General features: G+C 40.5%; 1 protein-coding gene across 1 annotated transcript; it reads right to left on the bottom strand.

Annotated features, from left to right (window-relative positions):
- Positions 1-2,725: 2,725 nt before the first annotated feature.
- On the bottom strand, positions 2,726-15,869 carry wdr82 (WD repeat domain 82). The gene is made up of 9 exons (XM_057847063.1): positions 15,493-15,869; positions 11,413-11,510; positions 11,052-11,118; positions 10,863-10,962; positions 3,558-3,674; positions 3,338-3,493; positions 3,209-3,278; positions 2,969-3,111; positions 2,726-2,893 (listed from the first exon to the last, which is right to left on the bottom strand). Exons 1-9 carry the CDS (start codon positions 15,651-15,653, stop codon positions 2,864-2,866), a joined length of 942 nt encoding a protein of 313 aa, XP_057703046.1. The 5' UTR covers positions 15,654-15,869; the 3' UTR covers positions 2,726-2,863.
- Between the last annotated feature and the right edge of the window lie 1,781 nt (positions 15,870-17,650).

Below are 17,650 nucleotides of genomic sequence, written 5' to 3'. Positions count from 1 at the left end.
TCAAACGGTATTTCAACATGCCTAAAAGACAGACAAACGAGTCAGAAAAGCAACAATGACAACATGGAATGTTTTGGACAACTAAATATGGTAAGCTAAATAGGCCGCCGTGCCAATCTTTTTTTTCATGTTTTACAAGTTAGGCCTGTTGAGAAACTAAGTGCTGACTGTAAGTCCCACCTGTGGTTATGTGGACAATTTCCCGTGCTGTGCAGAGTATAGCCTAAATAATGTTAAATTGTTGTCATAACATTCGTACAATGGATATTTATGCTTTTAAATTTTTTTATGATTGTTTTGCTGTTACTATGATTCCATCTCTCTTGTGAAGCGTCTTTGTGTGGCTTGAAAAGCGCATTAGAAATACAATGTATTATTATTATTATCTGAAATTGAGGCTCATAAGTCCCACAGCATGGCAAGTGGGCATTTGCATGTTGTTTCAGCACCATTTCTGCTTATATTCCGGGACCTGTGTCCGTTTCATCAACCCTGCGCTGTCATATGTACTTTGCGTTCTGGCACCTTATGATTTACAAACTGGTCACTGGCACTGGTCAAAGTGTTATTTTGTCAGTGTTGTCCCATGAAAGGATATACAGTGGGGAGAACAAGTATTTGAACACTGCCGATTTTGCTGGTTTTCCCACTTGCAAAGCATAAAGAGGTCTGTAATTTGTATCATAAGTTCTCTTCAACTGTGAGGGACGGAATCTAATACAAAAAAAAAAACAGAAAATCACGTTGTATGATTTTTAAATAATAAATTTGCATTTAATTGCCTGAAATAAGTATTTGATACATCACAAAAATCGAACTTAATATTTGGTGCAGAAACCTTTGTTTGCTATTACAGATACCAAACGTTTCCTGTAGTCCTTGTTTTGCACACACTGCAGCAGGGATTTTGGCCCACTCCTCCATGCAGGTCTTCTCCAGAGCCTTCAGGTTTCAGGGCTGCTGCCGGGCAACACGGACTTTCAGCTCCCTCCATAGATTTTCTATCGGGTTCAGATCTGGTGACTGGCTAGGCCACTCCAGGACCTCAAGATGCTTCTTACAGAGCCACTCTTTAGTTGCCTTGGCTGTGTGCTTTGGGTAGTTGTCATGCTGGAAGACCCAGCCACGACCCATCTTCAGGGCTCTCACTGAAGGAAGGAGGTTGTCAGCCAAGATCTGGCGATACATAGCCCCATCCATCCTCCCCTCAATACGGTGCAGTCGTCCTGTACCCTTGGCAGAGAAGCAGCCCCAAAAAATGATGTTTCCTTCTCCATGTTTCACGGTTGGGATGGTGTTCTTGGGGTTGTACTCATCCTTCTTTTTCCTCCAAACGCGACGAGCCGAGTTTAGACCAAAAAGTTCCATTTTGGTCTCATCCGACCACATGACCTTCTCCCATTGCTCCTCTGGATCATCCAGATGGTCAGTGGCAAACTTCAGACTTGTCTGGACATGCACTGGCTTCAGCAGCGGGACCTTGCGTGCGCTGTAGGATTTTAATCCATGACGGCGTAATGCGTTTCCGATGTTTTTCTTCGAGACTGTGGTTCCAGCTCTCTTCAGGTCATTGACCAGGTCCTGCCGTGTAGTTCTGGGCTGATCCCTCACCTTCCTCATGATCAGTGATGCCCCACGAGGTGAGACCTTGCATGGAGCCCCAGAACGAGGCAGATTGACCATCAACTTCAACTTCTTCCATTTTCTAATAATCGCTCCAACAGTTGTTACCTTCTCACCAAGCTGCTTGCTTATTTTCCTGTAGCCCATCCCAGCCTTGTGCAGGTCTATTATTTTATCCCTGTTGTCCTTACACAGGTATCTTTTATAAAGGTAACAAGTTCAAACAGGTGCAGTTACGTCCGGTAATGAGTGGAGAACAGGAGGAGTTCTTAAAAAAGAACTAAGGGCCGAAATATTTACTAGTTGGTAATGTATCAAATACTTATTTCATGCAGTTAAATACAAATGTATTATTTAAAAATTATACAATGTGATTTTCTGGATTTTTGTATTAGATTTCGTCCCTCACAGTTGAAGAGAACTTATGATACAAATTACAGCCCTCTGCACGGCTTGCAAGTGGGAAAACCAGCAAAATTGGCAGTGTATCAAATACTTGTTCTCCCCACTTTACTTAAATATCTGCAGAAATGTGAGGGGAGTACTCACTTTTGTGATACACTGTACCTCGACTATGATTATGAGTATGATTATCTGGAAAAAATGTCAGCATAGGCTAGGAATAAAAATACTTTTTACGTAAGTAATGTAGACAATAAATATTTTAAGTAAATGCAAGTCATCAGCCAATCAAACAAGCGTTTGAGGGGGGAAAATGGATCGGTAAACTCAGCAAGTGAAAAGGGGTAAAGGTCTGAACATAATGAAAATAATTCACTTAATAATGGTAGGGTCAAATGTATCCTTACAACATATGGGAAGACCATCTAAATGACCTATATATCTGAACTCATTCTAAAATGCAAATAAGGTTTCTTAAAAGGTAGGGACAATTTGAGCATCCTGAAAAGTTGATAGTGTTATGCCTACGCCTTTGCTGTGAATGCTCATGTTTCAGAGCCATTGATGGCAGCAGACATCCAATCTATTTTGATTGGGAAGGACAAATGTACATTCAAATGGATTGAATGTCTATCGCTGTCAATGGCAAGTTAGACATAAAAGTAGACAATACACAACATGAGGACTTTTAAATTTTTAAGTTTTTAATGTTGAATAAAAAAATATATAAAACACCAAATAGACACATACTCAAGTTCTGCACACCACATATTTACAATTTATTTCCTGACAAACACAGAAGATACAGTGTCGCCCCCTGCTGGCCTCCATGTGCACTTCAGTCATCGATGGTGGGAAGCCAGAATGCCTGCAACAACAAGCAAACCAAAATTTAGACACTTTGTCATGTTTGCAAAAGAATGGGGGCGGTGACATCGCTCACCATATTGGAACAGGCGCTAGCGAACGTCATGAATTTGGGGTTAAACTGGAGGCACGTGATGGGCCCTGTGTGCTTGCCATCAAGCATGGCCACTTTCATGCCACTTTCAGCGTTCCACACGTGGATCTTGCCGTCCTCGGAGCCTGCCGCGCAATTTCAAATTCATTATTAACTCACTGATGGTGATGAAACATTCAATGAAGCTCTGATTGGTTGATTTGCAGGATCTCTCCGACTTACCGATGACGACAAACTGCGAGTCGGGCGTGAACGAGGCCTCCAGCGTCACACCTTTGTTGTTGTTGTATCCCTTTCGCAAAAACAACGGGTAAGTGTCTATTCTCTCAAACTTCCGCGTGAGCGTCTCACCCCGAAGGAATGCAGCACGGCCCCTTTAAAGGCGTCCAAAATGCGGAGTGCGCAGCCGTTCGTGGACAGGAGGATGAGTTTGCCGTCGTTGCTGAACTTAAGTCCCGTCCACTCGCACGTCCTGTCGTACTGCAGCTTGAAGGTGGCGAAGGGACCCTGCGGACCGACGCTGAATGATTAACGTGAAGCCGCTACGCGTCGTCGTCATGTTAGCGCTCACCTTGTCGAACGACCGCAGGTCGTAAAGCTTTACCATTTCCGAATTGATGCCCGCTGCGAAAATGAGACCCTCGGGATCGAATGAGCAGACCGGCTTCCCTTGGAGGTGCATGAGACCCTGTGTGTGGACAAAAGAAATGACACTTTATGTGTTAAAAAAATTGTCAATGTCATTGAGTGCTTGGTGATCGTGATTGTGATGTGTATAACATCAACACAACAAGCCAAATTTACTGCCCTAAATCTGTACCTCGACATGATGTTAAATCACTAATAGTAAAAACATGGCACCCAGTCAGCCATTTTGAATGCTTTGATTGTTGCTTTAAAGCCGGTTTAATACAAATCTGGAAATATGGTTTACGATTTATATTTAAATTATCTTTAACAAGTAACTTTTATTTCACTGGCCAACATTTTTTTTTCATTCTTTTGCATAGTTTTTTTAACCAACCCTAAACAATTTTGGTTACAGATTAAAAAAAAAAAAACTTCTCATGCAAACAGCATTTTTAAAATTCTTATATTAGTGGTATTTTTCCATATTCCTAGTACATTTTAACTAAGGCTGCAACAACTAATCGATTACAATCGAATAATAAATTAGTTGCCAACGAATTTGATAATCGATTTTTGCCGGCAGCTATGAGCATTTCGGTTTGGGTCTTTGTGTGTAATGTGAGGCTGCGTGCGCGGGCAAGTGATTGGAGCAAGGAGGGTTCACTGCTATGCCCCTTTCCCACTGAAACTAGTGGGTCAACGCGAGTTTTTTCCAAGCCGATGCAACCCACTAGCAATTGGCATTTGGCACCTTTCCCATTGACAAAAAAAAAAAAAAAGCCATGTCTTTTTTTTTTTTTTTTCTCCACCCGTCTAACCCCCCACCCCTCCTCAGTGGTGCGTAAGGTTACGTGACGTCACCACGCTAAGATCAATGTCGACAAGTGCGACCGAATTCATTCAGTTCAAGGAAGTAAACAATGCAGAGCATTATGAAAGCCTCCTTTCCGTTTGTGTTCTCTGTTTTCATGCTTTTTACTGCCCTCAAAATGGTCGAAATGCGACAAAGGATCAACTCTGCTTGTGCTGGGGCAACGTAGGCGACGTGAATTCTTCTACTAGCTTTGTTGTTAGCATCGACGTAACTACGGTTGTGGGGCGTGTTAAATGGGAGGCGACTGGCATGTTGTTATGACGCATCATGTAAGAGCCTACGTCACCACGTAGATTAGCGTGTTGGCTGTTGACCCGGGGTTTTGCTTTCACACTGCATGACGATCAGAGCCGAGGTGATTTTAACGCGGGTCGCTTGGCGGGTTGATTGACACGGGTCGAGGCGGGTCGCTGCACCTTTCCCACTGCCACCAAAAGCCGATTGTTAGTGGGTTGACACAGGTTTTTTGGCCAGTGGGAAAGGGGTACTAGTCTGCTACACCCGGGTTGCTTAATAACTTTACAAAGTAACAAGAGTTAGTTTGTCTTTTGTGTTGTTAGATCCAGTCAGAGGTGAGTAAATGAAACCAATTGTATTGTTTGTATTCTTAGGTGATGAGACGTTACTATTTCGCACGGAGGGCTAAGCTAGTGATTATGCTAATCAGTGTCTTATGTGTACTTTTGTGTTGTGTTTTGGAGAAGCATACAGGGTGACCCAAAAAAAAGTTTACACTGCCATAATACAACTTAAATGCCATGTTTATTCATTTTAGAATTGGAATTTAATCACAAATTATACATTATTGTAAAGAACATGTACAGTACTCTATTTTTCAATGTGTCCTCCCTTAAGTGTCACAACAGCCTCCATGCGCCTGCGGAACGCTCCTTTATGTAGGATGCGGTCATCTTTTCCCAAGATCTAACAATGGACCTCTCCAAGGCTCAATCAACTTTTTGGTCCGCACAGATCAGCACTTCCAGACCCAGGTTTTCGTGAGGCTGTTCCAGTATCTTTCAGCTTCTTTTTAACTTTGTAGACTGCACATCTGGATATTCTCAGATTTGCTGCAATCTCAGTAGGTGTCAGACCGGCACGCAGCAATTCAGGTACAGCTAAAGTTTTCATTTTCAGCAGAAGCACAGGAATTGTAGAGACGAGAGATTACCAGCTGCACTGAGTGACCTTAATGCATCACTTAAGCATGACAACCTATTTAGATATGTTTCAATGGCTTTTAAACAAGCAGTCAACTGAGTGTAAACTTTTTTTTGGGTCACCCTGTATAAGAAACTTGATTTATTGTTAGATAATAAAATTGTCTTTTAATTTTATATAGAAACCACACACATAAACTCATTCATATAACAGCAAACTGTAAATTGTCATACGAGAGAGTGCTTTGAAATTGGATTCGGATTGTATTTATCAACTGTTTGATCAAGAAAATTGATTTATTACAGTATGCCTCGTCCTTATTCGATTTTGTTTATTAGTTTGTTCAAAGAAAATAAATGGGTCATTGACGCAATTTGTATCAGCGCCTTGCCCACAACATAAAAAATGTCAATCAGCAGCACTTTTTTATTATTTGAATGAACAGGACTTTTGTCTGATTTGTCTAATGAGAAGTTCTTTGTTTTATCATCAGAACCTTTATTAAAAACCGTCAAGTTTTAAGTACTTCAAATAGTACAGTTGTAGACTACAGTTAAGTCAGGAAGCTGTTTAAAACAACTTCAAGTCAAATTGTGAAGATAATTGAAAAAAGGAACATTTATCAGATTAATCGTTTAATTAATCCTCCGATTGATTGATTATAAAAATAATCGTTAGATGCAGCCCTAATTTTAACCCAATGCCAGTTTAACGTTTCAGTGTTAGTACAGCGCATGTCACATAAATTGTCCCTATTGCTGGTTTCCTGTGTCTGCAGTTGTCTAAAACATAACGTATTATTTTGTTAATTATTTTTTTAAGTGCCAGCTATACTGTATACCTACTTTGTTAAAATATCACTTTGTAATAATTGTGCATTGTACAAAAAAATAACAACAAAAAAAGCTTTAGGGGTGGAGATACAAGTTCAGATGTGGATTCATTTTTTTTGTTGACAAGTATTCTGACTCCATTCCTTTTGGTAAAGATACAGTTCGATACAATCTGGAAACCAAGTAATATTAATAGTAAGTTTTTTTTTCCATGTAGACAACAATTATATACATCCCACTTGTATAAAATGACATTCTTACAATAATTTCGAACAGGTAAAGTTTATTGCTGTGCATTGTTTCTTCATGACACTAAAAGATAACAAATCTCAGGTTACGTATGATATTGGCAGAAAAAAAATACTTCCAACATCACATTTGTTGGCTGGGATCAGAAACTAGGGATGTCCTGATAAAGATTCAGGCATGAAAATGGGTCAGGGGTTAAAAAGGTGAGAAGGGTGTGGAGGAAATATGTTCCAGTACACTGTACACCCCAACAAAATATTGAGCTCTGTCGACCCACACTGTGTTTCAGCAGGGCCGTGCAGAGACCGGTGGAGGGGCGGGTGCTCGTAGATCAAAAGGGGCACATGAACAAGTATTTAATACACCTTAAAACAACATAACTTGGATTTTAACCAGCTTTAGATAATAATTGGCTGCGACTGTGACATACTTTAATTGGGAGGGCGGCAACAGTGAATAGAAATCAAAACTGTCATCAACACTTTCTGGCTGTGACTCAGTCAGTCTGCCTCTTTTCTTCCTTCAACCTCTGCATCAAAACTTCCTTCCTCAACTTGTTCATCTGAGAACAAACCACATCAGATGGTCACTGAGCCACCAACAGCACAGTTTTCTTAAAACTATTATTTCATTATTATCCATACTTAACAACTCTAGCACCTAATAATTAATAAAGCAATGACATAAAAATCTTATAGAAAAATAACATTGTAATTGTGTTTATAATCGTATTTAATACCCGACTATCCTTGCAAACTTGTTCTTACCAGGTCTGCTATTCACCCAGCTGATGAGGTATCCACTGCCTTTAGCAGCCTCATCTAACTCCTTTTTTTATCCCTCAATCTCCCTTCCCTACGACGCATGTATATGTAATGAAATATAAATATTTAAAAAAACAAAAAAACAGACTCCCCGGTGGCTTTTAGTTTTAAAGCTTTCTTAATTTCTTTCTCTCTCAATAACGATGGAGGTAGATTTGTGTTTTTATTATTCAATCAAAAAACAAAGTTACTTCTATCAAAAACAAAGTTGCTTCAATCAAAATACAGTACATACTTTTAATCCCCAGAAAGTCACTTCAATAAAAAAAATTGTTTTTGATTGCAAAAATAAATTTGAGACAAAAAAAGCATTTGAAAACTATTTTTCTTCATTGAAACAAATTTTTCCATTGAAGTAATGTTGTTTTGCGTTTGGGCCACATTTTGGCTAGGACATTTGTGTCTTTATTATTCAATCAAATAAGTTGCTTCAAACAAAAAAAAATATATAAAAAGAATAAAGAAAAACTTTGCACATGTGTCAATCACCGTTTAACAAAGCCTGAGAGGGTTTGAGTAGACTCACTATGAAGCATTTAATAAAGCCAAGCATTTTCTTACTACTTTATTCTTGTTTAAAAATAATTCGGTGGGGCAGTAACATGTTTAAAACTTATCATAATTCTTACATTTTGAAGTGCTCGAAAACCATTTATAAATGATACTTTGGTGAAAAAAGTGAAAAAAAAAAACATGTCTTATATATATATCTTTTCTCCAATGTAAAATCTGAATCAATGCATTGAACACGCACCAAAAATGGGGGGGGGGGGGGTTTGGGCGCTACTTCGCGGTTTTCACTTATTGCGGCGGGTTCCGGTCCCCATTAACCGCGAAAAACGAGGGATCCCTGTATTTCTGAAAGGCTTTAAGAAGCAGGACTCATTCCCACCACTCGTCGGGCCGGTGTTGTATAGACACCGGCCGTCAGCTCAAATCCAAGCCGAAAATAACGCGTCTCCGGCGGACGACGGGAGCGATGTGAGGCGCCCCCTCCATCCGAGAGCATGCAGCTTAATTTGAGGGTGTTTCTTCGTTTATATTCGTTATATTACCGCTAAATACACAAGCTTGACGCCAATTTAAAGGGAGCTATTTTTTTTCATGGGAGATTTGGCTAGCTCTGGCAGTGTTCAACGCAAGCTGCAACGAATGGCAGCAACTTTTTTATATCGCAAAATGTGAAAACGATTGAAACCATTACTCACCAAATTCAATCTGCTGGCAAATACAGGCAAGTGTGTATGCTGCGCTCTGGTCTGCCCCGGTGTGGATAAGGCCTGCTTTTTGTTTTCGCAGCTTTGCAATGCAACCAAAGGCTCTCTGAGCACTCCATTTACAGTAAGGAGTGCGCGCGTTTGGAATAATGGAACGCAGCTTGGGCCGATGATTGGTTCTCGTCAGCGAAGCATCTAGAAGGATTTGCTGACTGTGTTCTTAAGTGTTCAGTTTACGTACAAAGTTAATCACGATGATAATAATAATAATAATTAAATAAAACCTCCCGACCCCCCCCTCCTCCTCCCAAAAAGAATTTCTCCTCGGATCTACGCAATTCACGTAGGTCGCCCTTTCTGACTTCAAAACGGCGAATTTCGCCGAAAGGTGAGTGATTTTCATGCCTGAAGATTAGTTTTACTTCCGATCCATTTTTTGGATGATGTTTTATAATCGCTGCCAGCTTCTCACAATCAAAATCAATTGGACGTCTAGCGCTGTCAAGTGAAGCCAATACATAATTGCATATACAGTGTATCACAAAAGTGAGTACACCCCTGCAGCTTATATAATAGTTAGGGCTGTCAAACGATTAAAATTTTTAATCGAGTTAATTACAGCTTAAAAATTAATTAATCGTAATTAATCGCAATTAATCGCAATTCAAACCATCTATAAAATATGGCATATTTTTCTGTAAATTATGGTTGGAATGGAAAGATAAGACACAAGATGGATATATACATTCAACATACGGTACATAAGGACTGTATTTGTTTATTATAACAATAAATCAACAAGATGGCATTAACATTATTAACATTCATGGTTAGAAAGACTTGTAGTTCTTAAAAGATAAATGTTAGTACAAGTTATAGAAATTTTATATTAAAACCCCTCCTAATGTTTTCGTTTTAATAAAATTTGTAAAAAATTTCCAATCAAAAAATAAACTAGTAGCCCGCCATTGTTGATGTCAATAATTACTTACACAATGCTCATGGGTGCTGAAAACCTATAAAATCAGTCGCACCCAAGCGCCAGCAGAGGGCGGCAAAACTCCATAAAACACAATTAACAAGTGGGCATTTCACTGTACTGTCATTTAAATCTGTCTGAGCGGGGCATGTGCGTTAATTGCGTCAAATATTTTAACGTAATTAATTTAAAAAATTAATTACCGCCCTTTAACGCGATAATTTTGACAGCCCTGATAATAGTTAATTTATTTTCCCCTCAAAATAACTCAAAATATAGCCATTAATATCTAAACCCCTGGCAACAAAAGTGAGTACACCCCTTAGTAAATACGTACATCCTTAATGTCCAAATTGAGTACTGCTTGTCATTTCCCTCCAAAATGTCATGTGACTCGTTACAAGAGTGCTGTCAGCATTGCTGCAGAGATTGAAGAGGTGGGAGGGTCAGCCTATTTTTGCTCAGACCATACGCCGCACTCTACATCAAATTGGTGTGCATGGCTGTCACCCCAGGAGGAAGCCTCTTCTGAAGACGGTACACAAGAAAGCCCGCAAACAGTTTGCTGAAGACATGTCAACAAAGCACATGCATTACTGGAACCATGTCCTATGGTCTGATGAGACAGGCGGGCTTTCTTGTGTACCGTGTTCAGAAGAGGCTTCCTCCTGGGGTGACAGCCATGCACACCATTTTGATATAGACTGCGGCATATGGTCTGAGCACTAACTGGCTGACCCCCCCACCCCCACCTCTTCAATCTCTGCAGCAATGCTGACAGCACTCCTGTAACGAGTCACATGACATTTTGGAGGGAAAATAACAAGCAGTACTCAATTTGGACATTTAGGGATGTACCTATTTACTAAGGGGTGTACTCACTTTTGTTGCCAGGGGTTTGGATATTAATGGCTATATTTTGAGTTATTTTGAGGGGAAAATAAATTAACTCCATTATATAAGCTGCACACAGACTACTTTTCATTGTGTCAAAGTCATTTTGTCAGTGTTGTCCCATGAAAAGATATAAATATCAGCAGAAATGCGAGGGGTGTATTCACTTTTGTGATACACTGTACACACAAACTTTGTCTATAAACCATGATTACCTGACAATTAGGAGAGCGCAGATCCCACAGTCTTATGGTTTTATCCACTGATCCTGAAATGAAGGTGTCATCCACAGGAGACATGGAGAGGGAGGTCACTCTGTTGACAACAGTCAAATTGATGAATTAAATGCAAACGTAAAATGTTTTTGGGGAGAAAAAAATAATGGCAAGACTACTCGTACCCACCTTTTACTGTGCCCAGGGAAGTAGCGTATATATTTATTGTCATGAAGTGACAAATATCTGATTGTATCTTTGGAGACAACATAAAGGAAACAATGAAAAGCGTGACACGTGCTGTTAAATAACACAAAATCAAAGTGACGCAGTGGAGGTGAGTACGCTCAGACATGAGCAAGGCAGTCATTTGTACAGTTAGCTCCAGTGTGGGCACAATCATAGACCCAAAAACTGTACAAACAACTACCTCAGCCCAGAGCGAGCAGTCGTGTGGTAAGCACCTGTACTAATAACACAAGCAAAACTAACAATCATACAAAATCATACAATGCCTTTCAATCATTAAGAAAAAAATTTATGAACATACCATCGATTTTGTTGGAACTGTAGACCACCGTGTTGGCTGCATGTGTGTACCTGATCAAATCCACACCGTACTTTTTACTGTAGAGGGTCCTCTTGGGTCTTGTATCACATTTTAGAGAGGGGAAAATTATTCACTCAGTGTTTTATCAAGTAAGACTTTAAAAGACCTTTGTAAGACCGCTGAGAACAGAACTCCAGAACTTCGAATGCTCACTGATAACGTAGGGTCTGCGCCGTCGCTACGTCGTCACCGCAACGCAGGAGCATAAATTAGGCTTTATTGTCTGAACGCAACACCACAAGGAGAAGGAGGTGGAGGAGTAGATTGGATCAGAGATCACTTAACAGTAGGGGTGTTTAAAAAAAATCTATTCTGAGATACATTGCGATATTACGTCACGCAATTCTCATTTCGATTCAAAATCCGTATGTATCGATCCTTACGTGTGGGTTTTTGGTTGAAATAAACAACTCAGTGGCTGAACATCTACTCCCATCCAGTAGTTGGCAGCGAGCAGCAGCATTGCCTTGCAGTCTGCTCAAGTAACAACAACATTAGACTAATCTGAGTAGAGATTTGGGGGGTTGGGGGGTCAAGCGCAGCCCATCCCTCCTCCCGCAGCCCAGCAAAGGAGCCATCGTCCCCCTCCCGGGATCCAGGGTGGTCCCCCGGGCCACCCGCGTGCCCATCTACCGGCCCTCGGGGATGGCAAGAGGGGACGCACCACCAACCCCACACCCGTCCCCGACCCCGTCTGCCAACCCGGGCCACGAACCGGCAACGGCACGCCACGGGACCCCCAGCGGCCCACCAAGCCCAAGGCAGGGCAGGGCCCCCCGCCGGTGGAGGTAACACCCTGCTGATACACCGGCGCCGAGCCAGCGACCCGCGACGGAGCGCAGGGCGGATGTCCAGTCAGAGAAGAGGGGAAGGCGGAGGCAGGAGAACGCCGAGGAACTGCCACGGAGCGATGCAAGATCGGAGCCCCGACCCCCCACCCCACTCCCGCGGCCGGCAGCCCAGGCAGAGGGGAGGCCACACCCCAGGGGCCACGCCATAAGGAAAAAGTGTGGGACCCACCTACCACCCTATTACTATGGCTGCCAGGTTCCCGGCTGACAGCCATCACCCAGCTCCGTGATGGGATTGTGAGGGGAGGGTAGTGCAATTAAAATAGGAGAGCTTGGCTTGGGGCAGTGGGACCACAGCATGGAATTTCTGCCCAGTCACCCGTCCCACCGCCCTTTGCCGGAGCTCTCCTGTGGAGTATGATGTGTGTGGTGCATTTAAAAAAGGTGCAGGGATGGCGGGGCCTGTCGTGAGGGGGAAACCGTGAGGTACCCCCCCCCCCCAACAGGTCCCAACTGTACTGTCATTTAAATCTGTCTGAGCGGGGCATGTGCGTTAATTGCGTCAAATATTCTGCTGTGATTAATTTAAAAAATTAATTACCGCCCGTTAACGCGATAATTTTGACAGCCCTAATGTGTATTCTTTCTGTTAATTACTCTTAAAGTCGTTCAATAGTTTAGCCCTTTAATTCATTCACGTTGTATTTAGAGCCGTGTTTTTATTTTGGAAACTTTGCTCCAGCTTGTATTTCCAGTTCTGCGTTTTCCCGGTTCATATGTCGGCTCCTTGGAGTGCAGTAGTCAATGACAATGCGACTATGCCTTGTAAAGTGAATTGACGTACTGCACGTAGATCGGAGGAATTGTTGTGTAAATGTGTTTTTGTGTTTGATTGTTGGGTTGTACTTAGTACATTTCACGCGCTGTATTTTGCGAGTCAACAGTTGTTGGTTTTTGGCGAGTTCTCTAAGACCGTCACTGCATCCATCCCAGTTAAAATGAATTTGGCATTTATCACTGTGAATAGGGTTGTCAACCGTCCTTTGAAAAACGGATTATTTTACATGGGATGCGCCTTGTCCTGTATTATCGTGAAAAAAAAAAAAAATAGTCTTATTTGTAGAACAGACTAGTGCTGCAACGATTAATCGATTAACCTGAGTAATTCGATCAGAAAAAAACTATTAATCGAATTTTGCTGCTTCGAGTATCCGTTTAATTAACGTGACGTTGTAATGGTTTGTTTTGAGTGTGGTTTCATTGATTTGGGTGGATACACTGCCCTCTAGTGGCAACAGTGAATATGACATAACTTCGTATTCGCATTTAACGCTCTTTTGAAAGTGATATCTTAGCAAGCCTTGGTTTAACATCTCCTAAAATTGATTCTGCAACTCATTAAATGTTCCTAATGCGATTACTCCATTATTCAAACTAACTAGTTGATATATTAATCGACTACTAAAATAATCGATAGCTGCAGCTCCTAGAACAGACGAATACTGGTATGGTGCTTTTCAAGACAATACAGGCAAATGTTTCCCCCCGCCTCTCTTGCTTTGTGACCTATGAGCTTACAGAATGACGACAATATAAAAATCCTGCTCATCTCATTGGTCGGGGTAGTCACTTGTCATGATAACGGAATACAAAATAGCAGCATGGATGACCCCAAAAATTATTCAGCATATATAATTTAAATATTATTTGTTTACTTCACATTTTCTTGCAGTAAAAAGTGTTCTGCTTTGTACATTAACGAGTCCTATGATCAAGCCTGCCTGATCGATCACGTGGCGTCTTTTAAGCACAGACAACATAACTCGACAGTGAGGACTCTCTCCCAGTTTTTATTTGGCCTTGATAGACCACAGAAACCAGGAGAGAAGATCATTTTAATTTAATGGTAGAATCTCTGCATGTATGCGCGCTAGACACTAGCGGCCACTCATGCACTTGGGACGGGACGTCTGATCACATTACTTACTGTATTTTTCAGACTATAAGCCACTATTTTTTCTCGCCGTTTCTACCCTGCGGCTTTTATAAGGAAGTGACTTATTCATGTATTTATTTTTTGACAAAACAGCTTCATATTTTCCTATTAAAAATTTAAAAAATTGATAATTAGACATATTTTAAAAGAGTGGCTTTCCAAATTTAGCCATGACATAGCTCTCAGCCGCTACACTAGCACAAATAAAGCTTCCAGAAGCCCATCAGACTTACAAAAAAAACCCTGGATTTTATGAATGAATATGGCTCCATCTGATATAATATGCTGCTACAAAAGAACAATTTTAAATGAGTGGGTTTCCACTATTTCCTATGACAGGAGAACGCGATGCTAGCGTGAATTAGCCGTTTTCAACTGGCATTCGGAGTACTTTACTGCCACAGTATGCTACAACAAAACTGCTATATAAAGACTAGCACTAGATGTTAACCGGTTTTAAGAGAATTTCATCCAATCCAAGCCTAGAGGGCAAGTTAAAATGGGTTATGCATCTTTGCAAATGTAGTGACCTGTTTTTTTTTTTTAATTCGTTTTTAAGCATTCAGACAACACGTGTTGTTGATGTTGATGCGTGATTATCTGGTTAATAAATATAATTTTGATCAATCAAAAATTTCTATGTAACATCTATGTAAATATCCAATGTTAAGCTATGGACACCTATGGTATACATGTGGATTAATTTCTAAAATTTCTTGAAATTTGGCCTGTGCAGCTTATAATCAGGTGCGCTTTATAGTCCAGAAATTACGGTAAATACGTATTTTAGTGTATTTTTTCTGGCCAACTGTGGTAATGTATGGTAATGTAATGGGGTAATAGTGTAGTAATAACAGTTAAAATAGATGACGACGTGCTAAGAAAAATACAAAACAACATAGCCAGGGCATGTTAATTTTTTTTTTTTACATGCTTTGAAGAGCCAAAATAGCGTTACGCGCATGCGCAGAACCGCAAATTTGCCATTTTTGATGGGTTGCACAATTTGTCACAACACCGGCTTACCAATTTGGCGTCCATTTTTTTATTTTATTTTATTTTTTTATTCAGGGAGTTGGCGACCTTAGTAGTGAATGACTTATTCATGACAACCAAAGTCAAGCATTTGTTACATTCTCCACTTGTGGCCGCTAGCATTAGCATGTCAGCTAACAAGACAACAAGAGTGTGTGATGGGGGAGGAAAAATATATAAGCATCCCGACTGACTTACTTGCCCTCTTGGCAGTCGTATAAGACGAGCGAATCGTCGTCGCTGCTCGAAATGATCGACTCTCCGTTGGAGCTGAAATCAAAGCAGTTGATCTTGTCCGTGTTCTCCCGGAAAACCTTCGCCACCCTGAAGCTCCGCAGCACATTGTCAGTCAGCTTCATGGCGGCCCCTGTCCCTCGCTCTCTGTCCCGAGGATGGCTTCCACAATCCTCTTTGTGCACTTTCAAACTTCTATTTAATATACTTCGTTTATAATATATACTAAAATGGCGGCGATTACAGTGGTTTTTCGAAAGAAATTACAAGATGCTCTAATTCTTTTCGGCGCGACCATTCCTTAATGCAACAATGTAAGTACGCGCATGCGCGGCATACGGCGCGAGAGACTGACACTACGCACTACGTTACGATTGGACTCTCGCGAGATTCAGTTATTGACTTAATATTTCTGGACGAATTTGACGACCCCATTCGTATAACCACGGCATATAGTAGCTTACCGAAACAATTCTGCTTTTTGTATTCTAATAATATGTCATTTAATCGAGGCCACGCCATTGTTCTTTTCAACACAGCAAAACTGACAACTTTAATATCATATATATGACACTAGATGTCTGATAGTCAAGTTTCAAATGATTTTCAACCATCGTTTTTTTTTCATACACATCAGAGATGCAATAAGTTAAATGCATACATAAAGGTACTAGGCACGAGCTAGTATGAGATTCTGACGGTTTGATATAATATCACGATTTCACAGTATTGCAATTAAAGCTTTAAAATGTGTTACTTTGCGATATCTGGTATACATATATATATATATATATATATATATATATATATATATATATATATATATAAAACTTCCGTTGAACAGGATTTTTATTCTTCAAAGCATATTAGGAAATTGGAACATAAGTATAATGTTAAGTTTTTTAAAAATGTAACAACAACAAAACTGAAATATTCTAAATAAAATTAAATTAATTCAACAGTCCTTTAGGTGGGCCGAAAACCACAGCCACAGATCAACATCAACATGATTACCATCAGAACAAAACTCACTGAATTATTTTCCATACAAAGCACGTGTGTATGACTCGTAATAATGTTTACAATATACACACACTCTCTTTCTCAACACAGACAGTTGCCAGAGAGAAAAAAAACATGTTTTACCACCGCTAGACACACTAAACACGCTGGAGTTAACTCTCGTAGCTGGTGGGAAACGTTCATGACAGTGTTTACTAACCTTTAATTTTGTATACATGCGAAATCATATTGGAGGTATTGCCTCCTTGGCACCCACCCTCTGCAAACATGTTTTACATGTCGGTTGGCCCTCCTCTAAGCCACAGCCGTCTGTAACTTTTCTGTAGCCAAAGTATTTCCATACCAGCGATTTCGTTGTCGATGGGGGAAAAAGTTATGGAGTTTCACCTCCTCCAGCCATCGTGTAGCACAGCTGAGCTGAGTCACTGACACTGAGCAGCAATCGGTGGGGAAGGGTTGAGCTTTACAGCTGCAAGCGAGGGATTTCTCCATGCATTTTTAGGACATAAAAAATAGCTAATACCTTAGGGACGGTATGACGGAAATTTTTATGCGGTTTCAAAACCTCGACGTTTTCATACAACGGTATACCTTGAAACCGGTAATCCACACATGCCTAAAATGTACTTAATGGAATTTCTAGTGTTAATGGCCATTAAAGATGAAATGTCAATAAAGGTAAAAAAAAATCAGCAATCACCTGCGTACAACACCACTTACAGCTACAAATCACACCAGAAATCACGGCGTAATTATGACTCAGACCTAAATTTCGACAGCCATCTAAAGTTTGTCACTAAATCCGCAAATTATGAAGAAGTATAGCAAAAATGAAGGGGCTTTTGTTCAAACAAGACATGGAAAAATGTATCCATGCGTTCATTTTCAGTAGATTGCACTGTTGTAATTGTATATTTACAGGTTTTAAAAAAACAATCAATCAGGGAGCTGTTACCAGATTGCCAGAGTCCTTACAAATACAAGGAAACTTGACCATATAAAACTGGTTATGAAATCGTTACACTGGCTTCCTGTGAGACAAAGGATTGACTATAAAATACTATTGCTGGTCTACAAATGAATGAATCACCTACAAAGA

Source organism: Corythoichthys intestinalis, chromosome 9 (assembly GCF_030265065.1).
Source record: "Corythoichthys intestinalis isolate RoL2023-P3 chromosome 9, ASM3026506v1, whole genome shotgun sequence".
NCBI lineage: Eukaryota > Metazoa > Chordata > Actinopteri > Syngnathiformes > Syngnathidae > Corythoichthys > Corythoichthys intestinalis.
This window is presented reverse-complemented; position numbering and strand designations above follow the sequence as displayed.